Genomic DNA, 25,085 nt, shown 5'->3' on the forward strand with positions numbered 1-25,085 from the left:
TGGATGAAGAGGTGCAGGGTTACAAGGAGTTAAACTTGGACAATGGTTTTGAACAGGGGGAAGGTTCCAAGCCTTGGAATGAAAGCTTCCCCTATGATGTAAAGGACGTAATTGCCCAAATCTTCCGAGGGGACATTCCGGAGCCCTGGAATTTTTTGGAATTCAAAGAAATAATCTAAAGGAAGTGGATGGGAGATAGTAGAAGGGAGGGAAACGAAATATTTGCCCCCTACTCCCTCCGGATGGTATTCATTTCAGCAACATACATGGCTGGGATGATGCTGAAATTGACAAGGAGGGAGGGAAATGGAATATATGCACTTTGGATACCAAAGAGGGGCATGCAGTTGTCCAAATTATTAGCTAGCTAGAATCAAAGCCAAATTTTTATCAAATATTTATCTTTATTTCTTATCTTGGGTTCTTATGTTTTACTAGTTTCTTTTATCTTAGCTTATTTAAAAAAATACATATAAAAAACCGCCAACTTTCAAAATAGTAAATTCCTTATTTAGCTTGTTGATAATTAGCTTCCTATTATTAGTCATGTTCGACTATATTTAATGGGAGAGAAATGACAGGAAGTATAAAACTAGAGTGACATCCCATAAAATGATTTTCAATTGACAGTTGCAATTTGTGTCTTCGATTTGTAATGTAAATATTATACATAGTGTCGTAAGTAATTCTCTTTGTAGATTGTAGCTATAAGTAAAAGTTGAAAACATATGGCTACATCATGATTGCAGTGTTACAATTTTTATTCTTTCTATTCGATTTTAAATACTAATTCAATTACCAAAAAAAAAACCTCGAGATTTCGTTAACACAACGAATGTATGAAAGAAAATTTGTAGAATGTTCGCAAAATATATACCGGCTAAAACCCAATTATTTTTGCAAGTTTATATGTTAATTTTATTTTATTATATATATATAAAAATAATACAACGTACTCAAACTCTTTGAGTATAATAAACATAAAGATGATCAAATCCTGACGACCACCACTCTTATTAATATAACAATGGAAAGAAAAATTAATATTTTAGTTGCAAGCATCGGGATTTGCCAAGAGGAAAGCTTCAATGGCCTTGTAAACTACCTCACTCCTTTGAATGAGAGCCTTGATTTCATCTTCGGTGATTACATAATCGCCAACAGTGTAAAATTTGATCGAGCTCTTGCAAACACTTCCTCCGCTTGCAGCAGCCACAAATTGGTTCTCATAGCTGATTTTCTCAAGCTTGTCCCCCAAAGGTCCGCCTTCAATCAAGCTGTAACTGTATGACAAATTGTTTTCATCATGTCCTCCAATCATGTGCTTCATATATTGGAATGGAAGACCTAAGGAAATAAAATACTTATTATCCGACATACTCATGTCAAACAGATACCAAAAGAAGAAAAGAGCTAAAAGAAAGTGAAAATTAAAGAAGTAACTAACCTTCAACAAAGTTGATCTTTACAATACTTCCGGGCTTACCATCACCTTCGAGCTCAACACTCTTAATTGCATGAGGGGCAGCCTTGGGGTAAACCTTGGCACCTTCAAGAACAAAGGCCTTGAAAAGCCTGGTTGGAGCGACTGGGGAGGTTACCTCAAACTCATAAGTGACAACACCCATTGTTCTAAAGCTATTTGGAGTTTTGTAGTCTTGTCTTTGAGCTGAAAGAAAAGAAGAAGAAATGAATGGATGAGTGAGTGAGTGAGCGAGTGTTTCGATGTGTGGGAAGCTAGAAAACTATGACAGTATTTATAGACTGAAATTGAAACTTAAGAACTTGACTATTTTCAATTTTTAATTGGATTTATATCCAATAATGTTATTAATTTTTATTAGTCAAAAAAAGCATCCCAGATATGTCTAAGTAATTGCCAATTGATGACTTCATATATATAGAGAGAGAGGAAAATGCTTATATAAATATTAGTCTGTTATAGGAATAGATGAAAAGAAGTTGAGGTCAAAAAAATCAACTGATCCAAAATGCTCAACATGAAGCACCGACTAGTCCTATGATTCTATGCATATTTAATATTAATAATTTAATTCATTTAAAATAATATTGAGAAATAATATTTCAAATTCACTGCCGTCAAAAACAATTTAATATATAATAGACTGTTATTTACTATTATTCATTTTCCAGAATGAGACTCGAGGTATCATAAGAGACAAATTTTTTGAAGTTAAAGAAAAGTATATATTTCAACAAACTTGATATTATATTATATTCAATTAAAAACCGTTTCTAGATAAGTCCAAGTCTTCCTAAGGCTGTTCAGAGGGTGCTGCCTTACATATATAAGTTTATATTTTGAAATTTGAATCTCCACATGCAAATGCACTTCAATTAAAAAGTTTATATTTTCAAACTCTAAAACTCGAATTAAAAACTAAAAAGTTAACACTGTTATTTACTATTTTCTTTGAGACTCGAGGTATCATGGCTTGATATTATATTATAAATATATAGTCTTTTTTGTACATATAAAAATAAGTACCATTAGATAAAAAAAAAACACACAAATATCACATTAGAAAAAAGTATCAAAAGTTATGCTTTAAGTTAGGGGTGAGCATTTGATTGAACCGAGTCGAGTGAAAATTTTCCATTTAATCGAGATGACAACTCCTATTTTATCATCCTAATTCGATTTAATTTTTTTTAATAGGATTGAGTAAAAGGAGATTCGAGTTGAATCGAATTGAGTAAAATTGTTCGTGTTAAATTAAAAAAATTAAACATGTCAAATTAAAATCTTATTACAGTATAATTAATTCCATGTTGGAGCACATAAATTTGAAACCAGATACTTTAGTATGATAAACTTCTAATTGATTTAATTTTTTTTAATAGGATTGAGTAAAAGGAGATTCGAGTTGAATCGAATTGAGTAAAATTGTTCGTGTTAAATTAAAAAATTAAGTCCGGCGCTGCCCCTTGCGCTGAGCAGCGCCACAATCATTTAATTAACTTATAATTTAGGTCCTAATTTAGGTCCTAATTATTAATTAGAAAATGTTTAAATTTTAACTTTCTTTATATATTTCGATTAAAACTACATATTTTGAAAATTTTGTTGAGAGAGAGACCAATTTGTTTGTTTTTTGATTTATGTTATTCGAGTTATTCAATTGTAAAATTCAATTTGATTCGAACTCGAATCAAGTTTTCGCGATTAACTCAAAATACAATTTTCTTTTTGATTTTTTCGAATCGAATCAAGTTTTGCTCACCCCTACTTTAAGTCCCTAATCCTAAGCGTCCAAATTTTACATATTAATTACCAAAAGGAGTTGAAATGGAAAAATTCATTTATTTCTTTTCTACAAGTTTTCTTGTCATTCTGACAAAGGATTAATTCATCAGCAAAATGAACAATAGTGCAAATTTAATTTCAGGTTAATTCGATTCCACCAGAATTTCTATTTATCGATTTAAATTTAATTCTAAAATATATAATTATTAATAAAATATTTTTAAATATATTTAAAATTAAATGAATATCTAATATATGTTATCATTATATATTTCTTTTTTAAAAAAAATACATTTTGAAGAGATATAAAGCAAATAAATAGGAGATCACAAACTGATAAAATATTTAGTCACCAATTTGCGATTTAATAAGTTCTGGCTGCCTCATTTGACTAGTACCAATTCAATGAATATTAATAACAATGTTGGATATAAATCCAATTAAAAGATGAGAATAAATATTAGTCTATAAATAGCATCTTGGTTCTCAATCATCTCACACCTCAAACTCTCACTCAATCATCCATTTATTCTTTTCTTTCAACTCAAAGTCCCAAGAATCATGGGTGTTGTCTCTTATAACTATGAGTCTACCTCCCCAGTCACTCCCGCCAGGCTTTTCAAGGCCTTCGTTCTTGAAGCTGACAAGGTCTGGCCCATAGCTGCCCCTCATGCAATCAAGAGTATTGAGGTTGAAGCTAATCCTGGCCCTGGAAGTATCGTAAAGATCAACTTTATTGAAGGTTAGTTCTTTCATTTTTTTTCACTTTCTATGGTCTCTTTGAAATGCGGTCAACACGAGTATGTCGGATAACAAGTATTTTATTTGTTTAGGCCTTCCATTCCAATATATGAAGCACCAGATTGGAGGACATGATGAAAACAAATTTTCATACAGTTACAGTTTGATTGAAGGTGGGCCATTGGGGGACAAGCTTGAGAAAATCAACTACGAGAATAAGTTTGAGGCAGCTGTAGGTGGAGGAACTGTTTGCAAGAGCTCGATGAAATTTTACACTGTTGGTGACTATGTAATAACTGAAGATGAAATCAAGGCTCTCATTAAAGGGAGTGAGGGAGTTTACAAAGCCATTGAAGCTTACCTCTTAGCTAATCCCGATGCTTGCAACTAAGATATAGGTTGCTTTGAATTTTCATGCTTCCTTTAAAGACGGGTCAGATTTTAATGTTGTGCTTTTGATATTTTCTTTTTCATCTTAAAACCTAAACTGTCATCTGATTGTTTCAATAAGAGTGGTGTTGCTCATTGAGCTTTGATCTTCTTAAGTCATTTTCATTACAGTCAAAGAATTTGAGTTGTATTGTAGCACCCTCACCCGACCCAATCACCAGATCTGGGTCCGGGCATCACAACAGAACCGTATTAATGTTTATACTATGATCTTACTATTTCAAAATCAAACTTTATTACCTATTAATAAATTAACTTACATCATATACATAAATTTCTAAATAAAGTTTGTTGTCTCTACTCCACTCTTAAGGAACTACATAATTACAATATATTCACCGCCATGGCAGAGTTCCTAAGGGTGCTCCCTTCCTATGTGCTTGACTCTACTTAAATGAATTTTCGATTCCAAATGATCTCGCTTGATCCCTCCTCGAGTCTCTTATTATGTATATCTTGCAATAGCAAAACAACCGTCGTAAGTTCAAATGAACTTAGTGAATTTCATCATTACACGAGATGTACCCCGCCTTGTCGGGATTCAATTAAATAAAAATACTTCCTTAATGGTTTCCCCTTAAAGTGGAATAGTCCTAATAGACATTTTGTCATTCGATGTATCCTTCTTTGTTGATAGGTTCTAACTCACCTCTCGTTTCTTTATGAACTAACTGGAATATGTATGACAAACCACTAGCTGTTAAGGTTTCTCAAAAACGCCCATGACATTTCGTAATGGAGGATCCTTATCTATGATCCTTGGTTATACCAACTTTAGTTCGCCTTTACACCAAGCACCTAGTGCATCAACTCTCGACAACAGCACCAAAAAATTGACTGGCTATAAATGTCACAGCAATAATGTGCAAGCATACACTATCGATGCAAGAATAGTAGACAGATGTGGATAGTTGTCTTTTGTCTATTAATGTCAGTGCAAAAACTAGATAGTAACAAGATAAATTGTGAGGATAGTTGTTGAAGCAATAACTCACAAAAAATAAGATAAAAGTATGCTATGGATAAACTGGGATCCCCAACATGAATCTTCAGAAGTATACTAAATACTTACAAGGTATAAAAGATAGGTGATTGTAAACACAATAAAATTTAATCTATATCTTACCAAATGCCACTATTTTATTTAATCTGGGACTTAACCATGGACATTAACCTCACCTTCCGATGATGGCAATATGACACTATTAAGAACAAGTGGACTAAATTCCTTTTGTCCTTACTCAACTTCCACTGAAATACTTATTAGCTTTAACTGCCACTGCACCTTCCAATGTTAGTGATTGGAATAACACTTCCGTGTTTAGAACATTCAAACCACCAAGATTAAACAATAAAAATAAGGTTTAATAAGATAAAATTTAACAAAGCATTCATTGTACTTCTATATAGTAGAAAACATAGAGTAATCACCAGCGTTTTCAAAGAAATGAGAAAAAACCGAATGGAGAATACTATTCCAAGGCTACTCGACTGAATCTCTCCATTTCCCATTGTCCTGCACTTAGATCTCCTTGTCAAGAGTGGATCTGCATCAGTCTTCACGTTGGCTCACGTAAAGGAGGCTCAAGTTGCCATGGCCTCAAGTTTCAAAATAAGGTAAGAGAATGGTGCTCCAGCAAAAAATCCTCCCCTCATTCTTCTTACGTTATCCTTTTATGTTTTCCTCAACAGTACAAGTGTCCTTCCCACAGGATTCTTCTATCCTTATTCATACAGGGTAGTTACACCGGACTGGACAGCTAACGCCATGTTGGCTCTTATTAGACAGCTGTCAACTGCGGCGACAATTCTAGACACAATCTGGAATTAACTCATGCTATAACATTAATGCAATAAGATAACATAGTTAAGGATAAAATAAGCTAGGATTCACTGAGTTATAAAATGCAATTTACAAAACTGAACATGTTAAAATGTATGCTAAGGGTAACTAAATGGGAACAAATTAACCAATAAGTAGGGATAAAACATATGTTATTTCTAGTACAATCACCGCCAATATGCTTTACTAGCTTTTACAACTGCTTTTGTAGTAGTCTTTCCCCTCTTTATATTTTCCCTTCTATTGGCGGATTCCTTCGACCGATGGTTATCTAATGCATGCCCATACACCAATTTTCCTTAATGCGGGTTGTCCCATGATTTCTCTTTTTATTTTTCACCCATTTATCGTCCCAGTGGACTTTCTATGCTGCCATAGTCTATCCATGGTCTTACAAAGTATACCCCTTCCAAGTTTAAGGTCTTGGTGGACTCCATTAGTTTCCATAGTCTAACTATGGTCCTTCATATCTATAACCTCCCAAATCATGCCTAGACATTATGGCTAGATTGAGAAGGTTACATTAGTCACCGAAATGGCTAAGCTAACTTACGTTACTATTTAAGACTTTAAATAAATTCATTTTTGAGAAAATCGTAGTTGTACTTTGAGTTAGCTTAAAAGCATCCATTCATTAGGTCGTGTATGCTTAGGATTCATTTTATTGTTGATAGTGTTGTTTTAGAAAAACCATTTGCTTGTCGCTCTTCTTTAAGAAAAAAAACTCAAAGTTAAACTGCAGCGGAAAAACCATTTTTCAAGTCATTTTAGAAAATTAGTTGCCTTATCAATTTGTTTTCCACAAATAGTTCCTTTGCAATGTAGTGGAAGCTAGGGAATAGTGAACAGTATCAAATTTTACTTAATCCTGATATCATGCATTATCCGGTTATTATGCTTGAGTAATCCATGCATGCAAAAATCACCAAAAGAAAAGTTACCAAGCCACAGACCAAAAATAATTAAAAATTATAAGCCAAAACCAATAGACTTAAGAATACTTAATTAAAATAATAATAATCCGAGGTCCAAGTTGATTCTCCGAATGCCGAGTCCAGTCCTAATTTTGAGGTTTACCTGAAAAGTTAAACACTATTGGGGGTGAGCTTATGAAAAGCTCAGTGTGAGTCGAATAATTATTTCAACGAGCAAAAACATCAAATACAGTGAAACATATTAGCATCAACAGAAGAAAACAAAACCATCATAAGAATTTCATGTCATTACATAGTCATTATCAAATTGATGTCAAACAGTTTATGAGCATAGGCCATCAATTATTCGAGTAACAATCATTAATTTCAATACCATTTAATACAACAAAATACAATGCGTAGCATAAATCAATAACATTTGAATATGTCGTGCACATGATGCAATGCAAAAAGGTTCCTACCCATACCATCTGCTACACACCACGAGTTCCCCAGAACCCATCTACCAAACTCCAAAACATTATGAGCATAGTTCGATGTGGTAAAACCACCAAATAATCAATAATGCAAAAAATCAGCCAGATATCAAATAGTGCGATACAATCGCCAATAACATATAATATGCGATAAAATAGCCAATCCCCCTTATACTCCAGGTGCAGCGCACTGACTATGAATAATGCTGACTTAATATGCTGCTGGTACTCCACGGAACTCCTCCATCAACCACAAAATCCTAACCCAATGCATATGCAATATGTCACACAATTACAGACATAATCATATTTTAATACTTTTCACATTCATTTGACATGCTCAGCATGTCCTCTATAATCACATACTTTCAGTAAATAGAAACAGTGCTCCAATCTTTCAAATTACCATTGTATAGGTATCAATCAATATCGTTCAATTTCACATACTTTGTAAATTTTCATTGTGCATAAATAACACCCTTTTCAATACACAATATAACAAATATCTCATGTGTTTAAATCATACATAATTTTAACATCTCAACACATTATATCATTCAGTCAAATATTCTCATATCTCATAACTCAAATATGCAATTACGAACTCAATCAAACATTCATACTATCAAACTAGTAATTTTGTCAACATGTCAGTCTTTTAAGGCTCGAAACATACCTCAATAATTTGGCTATTAAGCAAATCCAATTGTAGCGACGTAAAAATTTTGCTTTTCGATCGCTAATGGAGGTGACTTACTGGAAATTTGAAAACAGACTTTCGGTTTTATTAAAAAAGGGAAGTCGCCACCGATCTTTTCTAGATGTGATCGGACACCTAATAAATCTTCTTTTTAGAAAAAAGAATTATTTTTTTGGGTAAAAATAAGGCCAGGTTTAGGTCTACGTTAAAATTCAGAGAAAAATAGGGTTCGGGAGTTGGTTACGCACGAGGAAGGCTTAGCACCCCGTGACGCCCAAAATTGGTATCTTTATTAAACTCGTGTTGTCTTGATTTTCAAAAATACGAATTCAAATTGACATTTAATCGTGATCCGATTGAAAAATGAGAAATTTTAGTTTTCGTTTTTTTTAAAAAAGGGTGTCTCGTTTTTAACACGAGCCAACGAATTTCACCCAACATAGCGATGAAATCGATGACTTAATATTAAATCGGTTCATTGCCTTATTTATTGAAATTAGTAAAAAATATGAGAAAAAAATATTTCTAAAGTGAGAATTTAAAATAAATAAACGACGCAAACAATGATATCATTAATGAACAATATTAACATGGAATACTAGAATATTAGAATAACAATAACAATGATATTTAAAAAAGAAAATAAAAACAAATCATGTACTAATAATAAAATAAGGAAAAATGATATATTTTGTAATAATATATATATATATATATATATATGCATATAATAAATGTATGTAATAATAATAGTAATACTTACAATAAAAGAAAATATTAAGGAACATACATAAATATATATATATATATATAATATTTACAACAATAATATAAAATAATAATATGTACATAAAAATATATATATATATATATATATGTTAATAATGGTAATAATAATAATAAAAGAATATAAAAAACAAATATAACTTAATAATATTAAAAATAAAATGATAGATAATAATAGTAAAAGGGTAAATATATATAGTAAACACAATATTAAGATAATACTTTAAATATAAAAACATATATAATGAAAACACATAATAATACTAATAATGATAATGACAGTAATAATAATGCTAATATAATAAATGTAATAGTGGTAAAAATAATATAATAATGATAGTATGAATAATATATACAAAAATAATACTAAATAAAATAATATAATAATAATAATAACAATAATAATAAAAATACGAAAGAAAGTATGACATAATGATAAGGTAAGAAAAATAAAGTAATAAATAATAATATATTAAAATAATAAATATAATAGTAAATATAATAATGTTAAAAATAATACCATGTATACAGAGTATATGTAATAATATTAATAATAAATATAATAAGGATAAAATATATATAATAATAATATATATACATAATACAATATTATATATATATATATATATATATATAACATAGTATTCAAGAATATGTACATGAGATGGTATAAAAATATAAAAATATATACATGGAATAATAAAAAATGTACAATAAATAACATTAAAATATATAATATATATAAATATACAATATATACATATATTAGAAATAATAATATGAAAAAGAAAACCATTAGTACAATACATAAATACGTACATGTAGACACATATATAAATATTAAGTGAAAATCAATACTAGTACTAATAATATTAATAATAGATACAATAATAATAATAAAAGTAAATATATATACATATAACAGTAAAAACGAGACAATATATATATATATATATATATATAAAACTAAATATAACATGATAATAATAATAAATGGAAAAACATAATATTAATAATAGGAATAATAATAATGATAAATAATAATAGCAAGAGTAATAATAGTAATGATAATAGAAAATAATAATATATTAAATTTGACAATTCGATAACAAAATAGAGAAAGCAATAAAAAAGGGACTAAATTTAAATATAAAACAAAATTTTTTGGGCAGTATTAAAAAGGATAAAAGAAATCGGGCCAATTTGAACACATGAATGACGAAGAAGGACCAAAAGGAATAATCCCTATCCTCCAAAACTACGTCGTTCATGTAGGGACGGAATTGCTACGAAGTTAAAATTAGAAGACAGAAATAAAAAAAGGAAAAACTGGATTAAAACGAAATGGAAATGCGGAAGGACCACGCAAGCAATTATCCCAATTAGCAGAAACACGCGGATCCTAGCGGGTCAAAGTCGGATCGGGTCAGGCAGAGTGAAACGGCGTCGTTTTGGGGCTTATGGGTGCCGACAAAACGACGTCGTTTTGTAATACCTATATAAGTTAAAGTTTTTAGTTTTAAAATAATTTGTTACTTGTTTCTATTAAAATCATTTGTTACTTGTTTCTAAAAAAAATTAAACTCTCTCTCTATTTTCTCTGCAGATCCAGGTTCCAGCGAGGTAACTCCGGTGACCCACCGCCATCCACCGCTGAGTCTTCGCCGTCGCCGGTCACCTCTGAAAAGTACGTATTTTTTTATTTTTTTTGTATTTATCTTTTCTTTGTTTATGTTATATATATATGAAACAAAAGATAAATAAAGTAACCAAGATTCGAAACGAAATAATAAAAAAATACTAAATAAGAAATCACCTCTGATTTGGCTTGGTGCTTTTGATTCCTTTTTGTTCTTACTATTTTGGTGTTAATCTATGCCTTTGCTGACTTTGTTGAGTAAAAATCTATTTTTTATTGATGAAAAAATGGCCGACCCTTACAAAATGTTTAAATTTGGCTTTTATAGCCATACCACTTGATTTTGTATTATTTTCAGTCTTTTCTTTCTGATCCCTTGCAGGTGCAAGTTGTTGGAGAGATGGTGGAGACGTGACCGGTGGAGCGGCGGAGCAGGCTTTTGGCAGAGGGGTAGGTGGCCGAAGGTCAAGGGGTGGTTGAGGGTTAGTTTTAGGGTTTCTCTTCTTTCTTTTTTTTTCTGATTTGGGCTTAGAGTTTATAGTTGGGCTAGGGGTTTTGGGTTTAGGTTGGTTTAGGCTTTAGTGGGCCATTCGGGTTTGGGTAAAATTTTGGGTTTAATTTGTTAGGTTTTAGTTGTAAACGGGTTTAATGTAATTGGACTCCTGAATCTTAAAAATAATCGGGCCAAAATTGGCCTATAACAGCTGCCCCTCTTTGTTCATTATCGTGTAACGAGAATAGAGCAAAGACATAAAGGAAGGCCAATTTTGCCTGGTCTTGCCGGGTCTTGACTTCTTTGGTGCCCTTCTTTTCTTCAGGTAACCTCATTCTAGTCCACCGCATCTTGTAGCTTTGGTTCAATCCACTGCATCTTCAAAGATATGCCTTGTAGCTTCAATCTTCTCCAGTGTAACTTAAAGGATATGATATTTGTGGCTTTGATCTACTTTACTGTAACTTCAGAAAGATAAGTTCTACAGCTTCAATTTGCTCTTCTATCGCTTCAGTGAGATGAGGTTTTGGTCTTCTCTTCTGCCCCTTTTAGAAAGGAAAGATCTGATATCCTCGATTAGCTCCACTGCAACTTCAGGGAGACAAAATATGGTGTCTTCAATCAGCTCTAATCTTTATTCTTTACTCGGTATATGATCCGGAGCTCAACTCATTTCTTGCAATATGAATTGAATCTTTAAAAACAGACATTAAAAATATGAATTGAAAATAGCTCAGCACGTGAGCCAAGGCTCAACTCACCTCTCACAATATGAGTTGATTTTTGAAAAATATAAATTGAAAAAACAGAAATTGAAAATACCTCAGCGTGTCCTGAGGTTCAACTCACCTCTCGTAATATGAGTTGATTTTTTTGAAAGACCGAAATTGAAAATACCTCAACGTGTCTTGAGGCTCAACTCATTTCTCGCAATATGAGTTGAATTTTGAAAACAAAAATAAAAACATCAAAATACCAAAACATGTTATCTGGTGGAACTCAGATGTCTTTTCCTTTGATTCAGTACAGCTATCATCACATCCTCTTGCTTTACTGAAGTACCTGTATATGTCATACATGATGTTATAATGATGTGCACATGTTTGTCTTAAATGCCTTTATGCCTACATGATTATGCTATGCGCCTTAGGCATGTTTGTCGTATGTCTTTTTTCGTCATGATTTTTGTGAGGATCTACATTCATTACTTCGGCTCTTGACTTTCTCTTTATGCCCTGTACCCATCCTCGAGCTTCACGAACAATCTGCATTTCTCAGATATCACTCTTTGCCCTGGTTGAACTTTGTCCTTGCTTTGAGGCTCTTGTATTTATCAAATTCTTATCCGGGTAATGCTTAACATTTCTTTTGTTTAGAGTGTGTCATTTCACTATTTATCATGTAAATAAACCATATAATGAGATGTATGGAAATAGTTAGGTAGGGACAAAGGAATACCTCACATTTATTTATTTCAAAAGTAACAAACAAAGAAAGTTGACCAAGAAGAGTTTAAAGCGTCATGAAAAAAAGGGGATTATATTCAATGGATACAAATGCTCAGATTTTCAACGTATGAACTCTTCCATGTTTCTTAATCAAGAATCTTTTCAAGCATGGCTTCTTGCGTAGAAGATTTCGAGCTTTCAGAAATGCTTCAAATACTATAGCCTTGTCATTTGACCCACCGTTCAAATCGCCTTGCTCTTTAAGCTCAAGTTACTTCATTAGGACGCCCTCTCAGGTTTTCATCCTAAACTTTTGTGTAATTAAGACGCCCTTTTCGGGTTTTCACCTTGATCCCTTTTTTTTTAAGATGCCCTTTTGGGTTTTCATCTTGATTTTATTTTTTTAAGCATAATATTTCTTCACAACATCTGAGTTCACTGGATTCGGTAACTCCTTCCCATCCATCTCGGTGAGAATCAAAGCTCCACCTGAGAAAGTCTTCTTTATGACGTATGGTCCTTCCCAATTTGGTGCTCATTTTCCTCGTAAGTCGTTTTGTATTGGGAGAATCTTTCTCAGCACGAGTTCTCCTTCGTGGAATTCTCTTGGTCATACCTTCTTGTCATGAGCCGCGATCATTCTCTTTTGGTACATCTGTCTATGACAAATTTCCTTTAAACGTTTTTCTTCGATGAGGTTTAACTGGTCATATTGAGCTCGAACCCATTCTGCTTCCTCTAATTTCGACTCCATTAAGACTCGTAGAGAAGGGATCTCAACTTTGATAGGTAACACAGCTTCCATTCCATAGACCAGAAAGAAAGAAGTTGCTCCCGTAGATGTCCGTACAGATGTGCGATATGCATACAAAGCAAATGGTAGCTTCTCGTGCCAGTCTTTATATGTCTCGGTCATTTTCCCAATAATCTTCTTAATATTCTTGTTGGCCGCTTCAATAGCTCTGTTTATTTTCGGGCGATAGGGTGATGAGTTATGATGCTTTATTTGAAATTACTCACACACTTCTTTCATCATCTTGTTGTTCAGATTCAAGGCGTTATCTGAAATGATTCTTTCAGGCAAACCATATCGACAAATGATTTCCTTTTTCAAAAACCTGCAAACTGTAGTCTTCGTCTCATTGGCAAACGAAGTGGCTTCTATCCATTTTGTGAAGTAATCAATAACCACAAAACTGAACCGGTGTCCATTAAAAGCTTTTGGGGAAATTGGCCCTATAACATCCATGCCCCACATAGAAAAAGGCCACGGAGAAGTCATGACATGAAGGGGCGAAGGGACTGCATGAATTTTATCGCCGTAAATTTGGCATTTGTGGCATTTTCTTGCAAAACTAATGCAGTTGCTTTCCATCGTCAACCAGTAGTAACCAAGTCTCATAATCTTCCTGGCCATAGTGAAACCATTGGCATGTGTCCCACAGATTCCCTCATGGACATCTTCAAGTATTTTTCTGGCTTCAATAGTATCTACGCATCTCAAGAGCACTTGATCTTTCCTCTTTTGTACAGAATGCCCCCATCGAAAACAAATCCTACTGCCATTCTTCTGATTGTTCTTTTATTGTTCTCGTTTGCTTGTTCGGGATACTTTTGGTTCTTGACATATTCTAATATATCATGGAACCATGGCCGTCCGTCTGGCTCTTTTTCAATGCTGAAACAATGTGCAGGGACTTTATATATGCTCATTTGAAGAGGCATTATTTATGTTTCTCTATTTGCTTTAAACATTGAAGCCAAAGTGGCCAGGGCATCAGACAATTGGTTTTCTTCTCGTTGGAAGTAATTAAAAGTTATTTCTTTGAATTCTTTGATCAGTCCTGCCACTAGATCGCTGTATTTGACTAATTTCGAATCCCTCACTTCCCAATCTCCACGGATTTGGTATATCACCAGCGCTGAGTCTCCGTATACCTCTAAAGTTTTAATGTTTCATTCAATTGTGGCACGAAGTCCCATGATACAGGCCTCATATTCTGCTATATTATTGGTACAGAAGAAGTTTAATCTGGCAGTGAATGGATAATGGTTCCCCTCTGGCGATACTAAGACTGCTCCAATCCCATGCCCCAATGCGTTTGATGCACCATCAAAGCTCATCTTTCATGACTTCTCTTTTGATGACTCGCCCTCTTTTTCTGTAATGCACATCAAGTCTTCATCTGGGAAATCAAATCTCAATGGCTCGTATTCATCCGTTGTTTGAATTGCTAAGAAGTCAGCTATTGTGCTTCCTTTTATCGACTTTTGACTCACATAGATGATGTCGTACTCCGATAGTAAGATCTGTCATCGTGCCATTCTTCCTGAGAGTGCAGGTGATTCCATCATGTACTTTATTGGGTCCAGCTTTGAAATTAACCATGTCGTATGATACAACATATATTGCCTGAGCCTCCGAACTACCCAAACCATAGCGCAACAGAACTTTTCAATTGACGAGTACTTTGCCTCATACTCTGTGAACTTTTTGCTGAGATAGTAAATCGCCTTTTCTCTTTTCCCTGACTCATCATGTTGCCCCAGTACGCAACCCATCGAATTCTTGAACATAGTAAGATACAATATTAACGGTCTTCCTAGAGTTAGCGGTACTAGCACCGACGGACTAGACAGATACTGTTTTATCTTGTCAAAAGCCACTTGGCACTCTTCGTTCCATTCTCTCAGATTATGTTTTCGAAGGAGTCGAAAAATTGGGTCACACTGGTTGGTCAATTGAGCGATGAATCGGGCGATGTAGTTTAACCTCCCTAAAAATCCTCTGACTTCCTTTTGCATGCGTAGAGGTGGTAACTCTTGAATGGATTTTATTTTATCTGGATCAACCTCGATACCTCTTTTACTGACAATGAAGCCTAGCAACTTTCTCGAGGTAGCCCTAAGCGTACATTTGGCTGGATTAAGCTTTAGCTGGAACTTTCTCAGTCTTTCGAACAACTTCTTGAGGTTCCCAACATGCTCTCTTTCCCCCTTGTATTTGGCGATCATATCATCGACGTAGACTTCTATTTCTTTGTGCATCATGTCATGAAACAACATCACCATGGCCCTCTGATATGTTGCCCCAGCGTTTTTTAATCTGAACGGCATCACCTTATAGCAAAACGTTCCCCACATCATTATGAAGGTAGTTTTCTCCATATCTTCCAAAGCCATCTTTATCTGATTATAACCCGAGAATCCATCCATGAACGAAAATAATGAATGCTTGGATGTGTTATCCACCAATGTATCGATGTGTGGCAAAGGAAAATTATCTTTAGGACTTGCTCGATTCAAATCGCGATAATCCACACACATTCGTACTTTGCCATCTTTCTTCGGTACTAGGACTATATTAGCTACCCATTGTGGATACTTGGAGACTTGTAGGAAACCAGCATTGAATTGTTTCTTGACTTCTTTTTTTATCTTCAACAGCATTTTAGGTCTCATTCGTCTTAGCTTCTATTGAATGGGTTTACATTCTAGTTTCAGTGGGAGTCTATGGACCACTACATCCTCATCCAATCCTGGCATGTCCTGATATGACCATGCAAACACATCTTTGTACTCATGAAGCAAAGCGATCAAATCATGTTTGGTGTTATTTGAAATGGAGGTCCCAATCTTCACTTCTTGCCTCTTTTCTTCATTTCCCAAGTTTACTATCTCAACAGATTCTTGATGAGGTAGAATCTGTTTATCTTCTTGTTCTACCATTCTTAGTAAATCAGGAGATGAGACATAGTCTTCAACATTTTCCTCAGATTCGAACTCTCCTAAACAAATAGCCTTCTCGAAATCGATTTCAAGATTTGTAATGGGTTTATTCATATCGTTGATATCTAAGCACCTGAAAGTTGAATGGAAAAGAGAACTATAGAGGAGCATCAAAGTATTGGGACCAACAAGCATGGCATGATGTGAGATATATGCAATGACAAGCTGTGAGAAGAAGGAAAAAATTATGAATGAAAAGACCATGACAAAATGCATCTCCATTAATGTTCATTTAAATGATAAAGAGCAAATCATAAGCTCTTACAAAAGAATCCCTACTATTACTTAGGGGCACACAAAAAGAAGAGTGTTAACATTGAGCATTACTTTGGAGAAGACTTAGAAACTACAAGGAGATCCACAGCAGTCCAATTGTTCAAAACAAATCCAAGAGGACAAGGGCGTATCATTGAAACATCTTTAATTGCGTCACTTCCTTTGTCAATAACATTTATACTGACATTCTGAAGACCCCTTTCAATTAATAACAGCGTGCTTCGTGGATTATCTTGCCCGGGGTATATCATTCCTGCAGATGTAAATGTTTTTGACAAAGGAGGGTACGTTATGGGCTCCCATTCTAATTCTCGGCCTAAGACTCTTGCAATCCTCCTTTCTCGATCTTTCTGCAACTGTTTCCTTTTCTGTCATATGTCTGTCTGGAACCCCAAACCGTATCGGGCCTTGTGGTACACTGGCTTTAAAGCCCTGACTATTCCTTGCAGATACCTTCCCAAACCCTTCCTTGCTCGGGCTCCTTTTCCCACAGTCATCTTAACACCCAATTTGGTATTCCTTGATAGTTTTGGTACCGGAATTCTATTTCCCTTAGTGACAAAAGTGGCATTGACAAATTCAAAGGATTGAAAGGAACATTCTATTGCATCTTTGCTCACTTCCAGGTATGGTGCATCGGTAGAAATAGATGCGACAATGTCTTCTTCTCCCTCGACAGTGACCAAACAGCCATCCATGATAAACTTCACTTTTTGATGGAGAGAGGACGGAATTGCTCCAGCAGAATGGATCCAGAGCCTTCTCAAAAGGCAGTTATACGAGGGTGTGATGTTCATGACTTGGAACTCGGCATTATAAATGTAGGGACCCACTTCTAGAGGGATCTCAATCTTTCCCATGACTTCACGCCTTGTCCCATCGAATGCCCTTACTGTGGAATGACAGGGCCTTAAATAGGACAAATCCATCGGAATTCTGAAAAGCGTGGCCAAAGGCATGACATTGAGTGCCGACCCATTATCGATGAGCACGTTCGGTATTATATAGCCCTTGCAGCGAGTCGTAATATGCAGTGCTTTCACTGAGCCTCTACCGTTTGGCGATATCTCATCATCACTAAAAGAGATGAAATTGTCAGCGTTTATATTATTCACCCACCTATCAAGCTTCTCAACAGATATGTTGTTTGCTACGTAAGCTTGATTTAACACCTTCAGCAAAGCGTTCCGGTGTGGCTCTGAATATAATAGTAGAGATAAAACTGAGATTCGTGCTGGTTGCTTATTCAATTGTTCCACCATATTGTATTCACTGTGCTTGATAAATTTCAAGAACTCCTGTGCTTCCTCCTCATCCACAGGCTTTTTAGTTTCTTGCACGGGTGGAGTTTCCTGCTCAACTTTGGCCTCGTACATCACTGCCTTTCCTTTTTGCTTCCAGTCATTTTTCTTCTTTATCGGCTCAATCTCTTTAGAATAACACTGCCCATTGCGGGTAAAATGGCCTACCTCCCCAACATCTCCAGTTGTAGCTTCAGATTTTTCCCCTTCAGGTGTGACGATGTTGATGTCGTATTTCCACGGTATCGCCTTGTCGTCCTTGTAAGGGAAAGGAGATGGTACTTCAATGATCATCTTTGGTTTCACCGGTTCCTTCCTTGCATCGTAATAAATTACGAATGGTCAATTGGCACTATATGGGAGACCTGATGATTAATTATCAGAAGCGCATACTTCTCCCTCATCGACCTCTTTGTTGAAGATCCCAATCTCCTTGTTGTCCATCATATCTTGAAGTAACTTTCTAAATTCTTCACAAGACTGAATGTCATGCCCTTCAATATCATGGAAGTCACAAAAACATTGACATTTTATACTTCCTTCTTTAAAGATTCTGTAGGGGCGATAGAATAGCCCATTTTCAACCATCACCTTCCATATCTTCTGTAAAGGTGTCTTTACTTCAGAAACGCAGCTTTTGGTTCGCCACTTGTCTTCTTCAGTCACCGCGCTCACATTCCCTTCAGTATGGTTAGGGAGCGGATTTCCAGTTGCATTGCTAGTACCATCAAATTGTAAGATGCCTGCATCGATAAGACCTTGAACCCTCCTTTTAAAGGTTAGACAATTTTCTGTAGAATGCCCCTGGTTTCCGGCGTGGTACATGCAACTGGCATTAGGATCGTACCATTTTGGGTAGGGAGGCTTAGGGATGCCATATAATGTGGGGATATTAATTGTTTTTCCAACAGTTTTGGGTACAGCTCTCCGTATGACACGAGAATTGGGGTGAATTGGGGTTTTTCAAGATTGGATCTTGTCAGTCTTTGTTCATCTTTAGGTTGGTTTCGAGCTGGCATGGTATTCTGTGGAAACGTAGTGACTGGTCTTTGGTTATTTGTGGCGTAGACGGGGTAAGAAGGGTAATGAGGTGGTGCTTGGTAGTAAGGGTTTTGGGGAGGAAAATAGACGTTTGGGGATGAGTGATATTGCGATCGTGGTTGGTTTGAGTATGGGTTTGGAGTATAGTGGCTTCCAGCTCCCACCATATGAGTTTTGGCTCTCTTTTCTTTACGGATGCTGCCCTTCTTGAACTGTCAGAACCTTCCATCCTTCCACTCTTGATGGCATTCTCAATAAGTTCCCCGGATATCACAATATCCGAAAAGTCCTTTGTGGCATTTCCTACCAACTTGTCATAGAATGACACTTTCAACGTGTTGATGAAAAGGACCATTATCTCAGTCTTAGTCAGTGGAGGCTCCACTTGGGCCGAGATATCTCTCCACCTTTGGGCGTATTGCCTGAAGGTCTCCGTTGGTTTCTTCTCCATCATTTGCAGAGTCATTCGGTCAGGCACCATATTGGATACGTGTTTGGACTGTTCACAGAACGCTGACGCTAAATCCTTCCATGATCGGATCCTTTCTCTATTCAGCTGGTTATACCATCGAAGAGCTGATCCAACTAAGCTATCCTGAAAGCAGTGTATGAGCAGCTTATCTTCATTCACATAGCCGGTTATCTTCTTGAAAAACATGACAAGGTGTGCCTTTGGACATCTCGTGCCATCGTATTTTTGAAATCTGGTACTTTGAATTTCGAAGATAGAACCAGATCGGGCACCAAACTGAGCTCTTTGGCACTCAATGCAGAGAAGGCTTCAGTACCTTCTATTGCTTTGAGTCTTTTTTCCAAACTCCTATATTTATCCTGAACATCATGATCATCCATTTTCAACCTGGCTATCTCTGCTGGATCGTCCAAATCTAATTATTCAACATACTTGCACAATCTAAATATAAGAATTTTGGGGCGTTACATTCAGGGTATCTTCAAAGGTGTATTGCGACATCCTCAGGATGTGTCGCGACATCAAAGGTAGTCTTGAAATTCTTCTATTATGCTCCCTATGTTGCAACATTTAACTCTACATGTTGCAACGCAATGACTAGTATCAAGTTAGCGCACCTTCTAATGGTCTCCTGCACGCTCACAAAGCATATTAGCTCACCTTCAGGCCTCATTTGACCCCTAAGGTCAATAAAAGACTCAAATTACATATTTTATTGAATGTAAATAAAATTACAATGGCTACAGATTGTAGGGTATAAGTAAAAATTGAAAACATATGGCTACACCATGATTATATTGTAGCAGTTTTTATGCTTTCTTTTGGATTTAAAATAAAAATTCAATTATCTATAAGAAACTTTGTTGAGCTTCAGATTTTGCTAACACAAAGGATATATGAAAGAAAATTTGTAGAGTCTTTACAAAATATACACGAGGTAAAACCCAATTATTTTTATAAGTTTGTATGTTTATTTTATTTCATTATATATATCAAAGATAATACAACTCAAACTCTTTGAGTATAACAAAAATAAAGATGATCAAATCTCAAGACCACCACTCTTATTAATATAACAATGGAAAGACAAATTAATATCTTAGTTGCAAGCATCGATATTAACCAAGAGGTAAGCTTCAATAGCCTTGTAAACTACCTCACTCCTTTGAATGAGAGCCTTGATTTCATCTTCAGTGATTTCATAGTCGCCAATGGTGTAAAATTTGATCGAGTATAGTCGCTAATGGTGTAAAATTTGATCGAGCTCTTGCAAACACTTCCTCCAGATTGCAGTGACCACAAATTGGTTCTCATAGCTAATTTTCGGAGCTTGTCCCCAAAGGTCCGCCTTCGATCAAACTGTAATAGTATGACAAATTGTTTTCATCATGGAAATTCAAAATAAATATTTAAAATTAGGAACAATAAATAAAAATTTTAAACAATAAATAAATAAATAAAATGGAAATTCTAAAGTGGAAGATTGATCGAATAAATCGATGGATATGATGGATAGATGAATAAGTGCCCAATTGAATCGTTTAAGATATAAACACTAAAAAATTCAATTAATGGCTCTAATAAACTCTCCAAGAAATAATCTTTTGTAAATTAAAGGATGAAGAATGGATTCCCATGACTGCTTGAAGAATCGAGAAAAAAACTGCTAAAAGAATCACAAGAAAACAATTTTGCTCTAATCAACCATCCAAAAATTCATCGCAAGTCAATTGATCTTCCGGACATGAAAATTTGTAGCTTCAAGTTCAAAGAAACCGAAAATTAAAGAACTAACTAACCTTTAACAAAGTTGATCTTTACAATACTTCTAGGCTTATCATCACCTTCGAGCCAACACTCTTAATTGAATGACAGGCAACCTTAGGGTAAACCTTGGCACCTTCAAGAACAAAGGCATTGAAAATATTAGCTAGGGAGACTTGGAGGTTACCTCAAACTCATAAGTGACATCACTCATTATTCTAAAATCACTTCAGACTTTTCAAGTCTTTTCTTTGTGTTGATAGAAGTGAAGAAGGAATTGGTGATTGAGTGAGTGTTTCGATGTGTGGGAAGATAGAGAACTAGATAGTATTTATAGAGAGAACTAAGATAGTATCTATGAAATTGAGCTTAGCTCTCTCATTTTGATGGTTTTTTGTATGTTTTAGCTTGCATTGATATCTGTCGGTCTCTATGATAATATGATGTTTTAAATGTAATGATTGTGAATAGTTTGAATGTGTTTTTCATATGTGAAATGTGTGTGAATTGGTATGATATGGTACTTGTTTAAGTTTGGTATGATTTGAGGAAAATCACATTTAAAATGTGGCATTATAGTTGAAATAGTCACTTTGTCTTGAGATATCTAGAATAAAAAGACCAGATTTAGTTAATGATTTATTCTTTTACTTTTTCCTAAGAAGATGCAAGTCAATTTATTTAATGAGGTATTTGACGATTTTGAATATTTAAGATTGAAAGTTATTAAACCATACTTGCAAGTGAATTCAAACAGTGTTGAATCCAAGCAAATTGAGGCATTGAGTAAGAACAAGGTAAAAAAAAATTAACAACACACAATATGTTTACTTGGTTCGGTTTTATTATGTTTGCTGGGTCTTGTCCAGAAATATAATCTACTACCTTAGCAATACGTACAATATGTGATTTCAACCTCTAACACTCTCTATATTGGACTCATCACTTTAGTAACTAAGATCTATACAACTCTCCTCTAAATTTTCCCCCTGAAAACTTAAGACATTAACCAAATAACACACTTTGATTATTTACTGAATGCAGTCACAAGAAATGTTCCTTAATGAACAAGAATTGCCAACTTTAATTTTTATTAATTAACAAGAAAGATGGTTGTCCTAGCTCATTTGAAACTAAACAACTCTTTGTTTAGGTTCATTCTAAATGTGTTGTGTTATTAAATTTATAATTTTATAAATTATCAATAACTTTAATTTTTAGAATTTCTAAATGATTATTAATATTTTATTTATTCTCTTTTATAGCTTTTCACTTATCTAGAATGAATCTAGACAACCTTTTCTCTATGTGCATTCAAGATGTAATTTTTTATTTTTTATTTTTTTTAAAACGTATTTTTTTGTTGATGTGGTATACATCATGCCAAATTATCATTCCTCCCACATCATGTCACTTGTCATCTACTCGTGCTGCCATCAACCACATTAGCACCATTAACGATCAAACCAGTCAACTAATGATTTTCACTACTTATAATGTAAATATTATATATAATCACGTAGTATATGCGAAAATTAAAAACATATGGCTACTCCATGATTACACTGTAGTAATTTCTATGCTTTCTTTTGGATTTAAAATAAAATTGATTATCTAAAAACAAACTTTGTTGAGCTTGAGATATTACTAACACAAAGAATATATGAAAGAAAATTTGTCTTTTCAAAATATAAATGAGGTAAAACCCAATTGTTTTGTATGCTTATATGTTTATTTTATTTCATTATATATATCAAAGATAATACAACTCAAACTCGAGTATAATAAAAATAAAGATGATCAAATCACAAGACCACCAGTCTTATTAATATAACAATGGAAAACAAATTAATATCTTAGTTGCAAGCATCGGTGTTAGCCAAGAGGTAAGCTTCAATAGCCTTGTAAACTACCTCACTCCTTTGAATAAGAGCCTTGATTTCATCTTCAGTGATTACATAATCGCCAACGGTGTAAAATTTGATCGAGCTCTTGCAAACACTTCCTCCACTTGCAGCAGCCACAAATTGGTTCTCATAGCTGATTTTCTCAAGCTTGTCCCCTAGAGGTCCACCTTCGATCAAGCTGTAACTGTATGACAAATTGTTTTCATCATATCCTCCAATCATGTGCTTTATATATTGGAATGGTGTTGGTGTTAACGAGCAAAGGAGCAGCCGGTCGAGCTTGGCTTGAGCAGCAAGTCAAGATGCTTGCTGAACAAACAAGAGGGAATCAAGCAAAAGAAAAGAAGACAGAAGAAGAAGTAATGGAATCATGTAACACCCCGAACCCGAGACCATCGCCGGTGTCGGACACGAGGGGTTAACAAGCCAAGTCCACATATTTTGCCCACCAATTTGACATTTCCAGTCAGGCTGGAAAACTGCATCACCGTCGCCTTAAAAATCATATCTCGAGTTCCAAAACTCAGAAACTGGTTTCGTAAATTTTCCCTGAATTTAGACTCATATATCCATCCATGGATTTATTTCTAGAATTTTTGGTTGGGCCAATTGGTACAGTTTATTAGTTAAAGTTACCCATGTTACAGGGAATCGACTGCTTTGACCTTCGCGCGTTACAACTTGAATATCTCTCTGTACAGGGGTTTAATACTGGTTCCGTTTGTTTCTAATGAAACTAGACTCAAAATGGAATCTGTACATATAAGGTATGACTCCTAATTCTTTCTGGATAATTTATAGTAAATTTTTAAAGTTGCGACATGGGACCTAGAAACCATTCTGGCCCTGTCTCACAATAGCTTTAATATCTCTTAACATGTAACTCCTATGACCATTTCGTTTCTTCCATATGAAAATAGACTCAACAAGGTTCATTTACATAGCTTATTCACTATTTAATACCATCCCTACAAATTTTGGTGATTTTTCACATTCACGTCACTGCAGCTGGCAGCATATGTTTCGAAGGTAGGTCTTACCTATTTTGTAGTCTCCATGAACCAACTAGTCTTGCCATACATAGGTTCACATATGATCATTTTAACCATACCAATGGCTGATCATGTGACCAACATTCCCACTTCCAATCCATAATCACATCATGACACCATATATATATACACAAACCGCAAATAGTCTAAGTTCGTACTTCACTTTTACGAGCCATTTTCGCATGACCGAACACATATACATCACAGCATATTTAAACCAACAAAGGGGTAGTCCTATACATGCCATTTCAAAGTTCAACCAAAAATTTATACCAAAATGGAGGCGTTGATAGTGTGGATGACTTCGACTTTAATGATCCCAAATCCGATTGCTATCGAGCAAAATCTATAAAACAGAGAGCCAAAGCAACGGGTAAGCATTTTATGCTTAGTAAGTCCCAAGGAATAAAATCAGCTTTAATTAAAGCAATACATTCACATAGCCAAATGCATCATTTCATTAATACACATTCACATAATCATTCTTACTTCCCACTTCATCATTATATACTTTCACAAGGTATCAACCTATTCAATAGCTGAAATTGTTAGTCGATTGAGCGAATGTTGCTCAAACATGTCGACTTTCCAATGCACATATAAACATACCTTATTCTTTGGGCCTTTCGAGCGTACTAATTGAATTTATTACAGCAACCAACACTCACCTCCAGCCCAAGCTTCTTGAATACAACCGGATATAA

At 34.7% G+C, this 25,085-nt stretch overlaps 2 protein-coding genes and 1 pseudogene across 2 annotated transcripts; 1 reads left to right on the forward strand and 2 right to left on the reverse strand.

Annotated features, from left to right (window-relative positions):
• Positions 1-904: 904 nt before the first annotated feature.
• On the reverse strand, positions 905-1,759 carry LOC128288294 (major pollen allergen Bet v 1-F/I-like). Its single transcript, XM_053024837.1, has 2 exons — positions 1,448-1,759; positions 905-1,347 (listed from the first exon to the last, which is right to left on the reverse strand). Exons 1-2 carry the CDS (start codon positions 1,626-1,628, stop codon positions 1,049-1,051), a joined length of 480 nt encoding a protein of 159 aa, XP_052880797.1. The 5' UTR covers positions 1,629-1,759; the 3' UTR covers positions 905-1,048.
• Positions 1,760-3,730: 1,971 nt separating this feature from the next.
• Positions 3,731-4,690, forward strand: LOC108465604 (major pollen allergen Bet v 1-E-like). The gene is made up of 2 exons (XM_017765975.2): positions 3,731-4,010; positions 4,102-4,690. The coding sequence occupies exons 1-2, from the start codon at positions 3,830-3,832 to the stop codon at positions 4,398-4,400; spliced, it is 480 nt and encodes a 159-aa protein (XP_017621464.1). The 5' UTR covers positions 3,731-3,829; the 3' UTR covers positions 4,401-4,690.
• Positions 4,691-20,757: 16,067 nt separating this feature from the next.
• On the reverse strand, positions 20,758-21,636 carry LOC108465603 (major pollen allergen Bet v 1-F/I-like; annotated as a pseudogene).
• Between the last annotated feature and the right edge of the window lie 3,449 nt (positions 21,637-25,085).

This window comes from Gossypium arboreum, unplaced genomic scaffold (assembly GCF_025698485.1).
Source record: "Gossypium arboreum isolate Shixiya-1 unplaced genomic scaffold, ASM2569848v2 Contig00198, whole genome shotgun sequence".
Lineage (NCBI taxonomy): Eukaryota > Viridiplantae > Streptophyta > Magnoliopsida > Malvales > Malvaceae > Gossypium > Gossypium arboreum.

Excerpts from the sequence above, each read along its gene's own strand:
- LOC108465604 (XM_017765975.2), top strand. The coding sequence starts at position 3,830 with ATGGGTGTTGTCTCTTATAACTATGAGTCTACCTCCCCAGTCACTCCC. Across the intron at positions 4,011-4,101 it reads AAAGATCAACTTTATTGAAG|GCCTTCCATTCCAATATATG; the intron begins GTTAGTTCTTTC and ends TTATTTGTTTAG.
- LOC128288294 (XM_053024837.1), bottom strand. The coding sequence starts at position 1,628 with ATGGGTGTTGTCACTTATGAGTTTGAGGTAACCTCCCCAGTCGCTCCA. Across the intron at positions 1,348-1,447 it reads AAAGATCAACTTTGTTGAAG|GTCTTCCATTCCAATATATG; the intron begins GTTAGTTACTTC and ends TTATTTCCTTAG.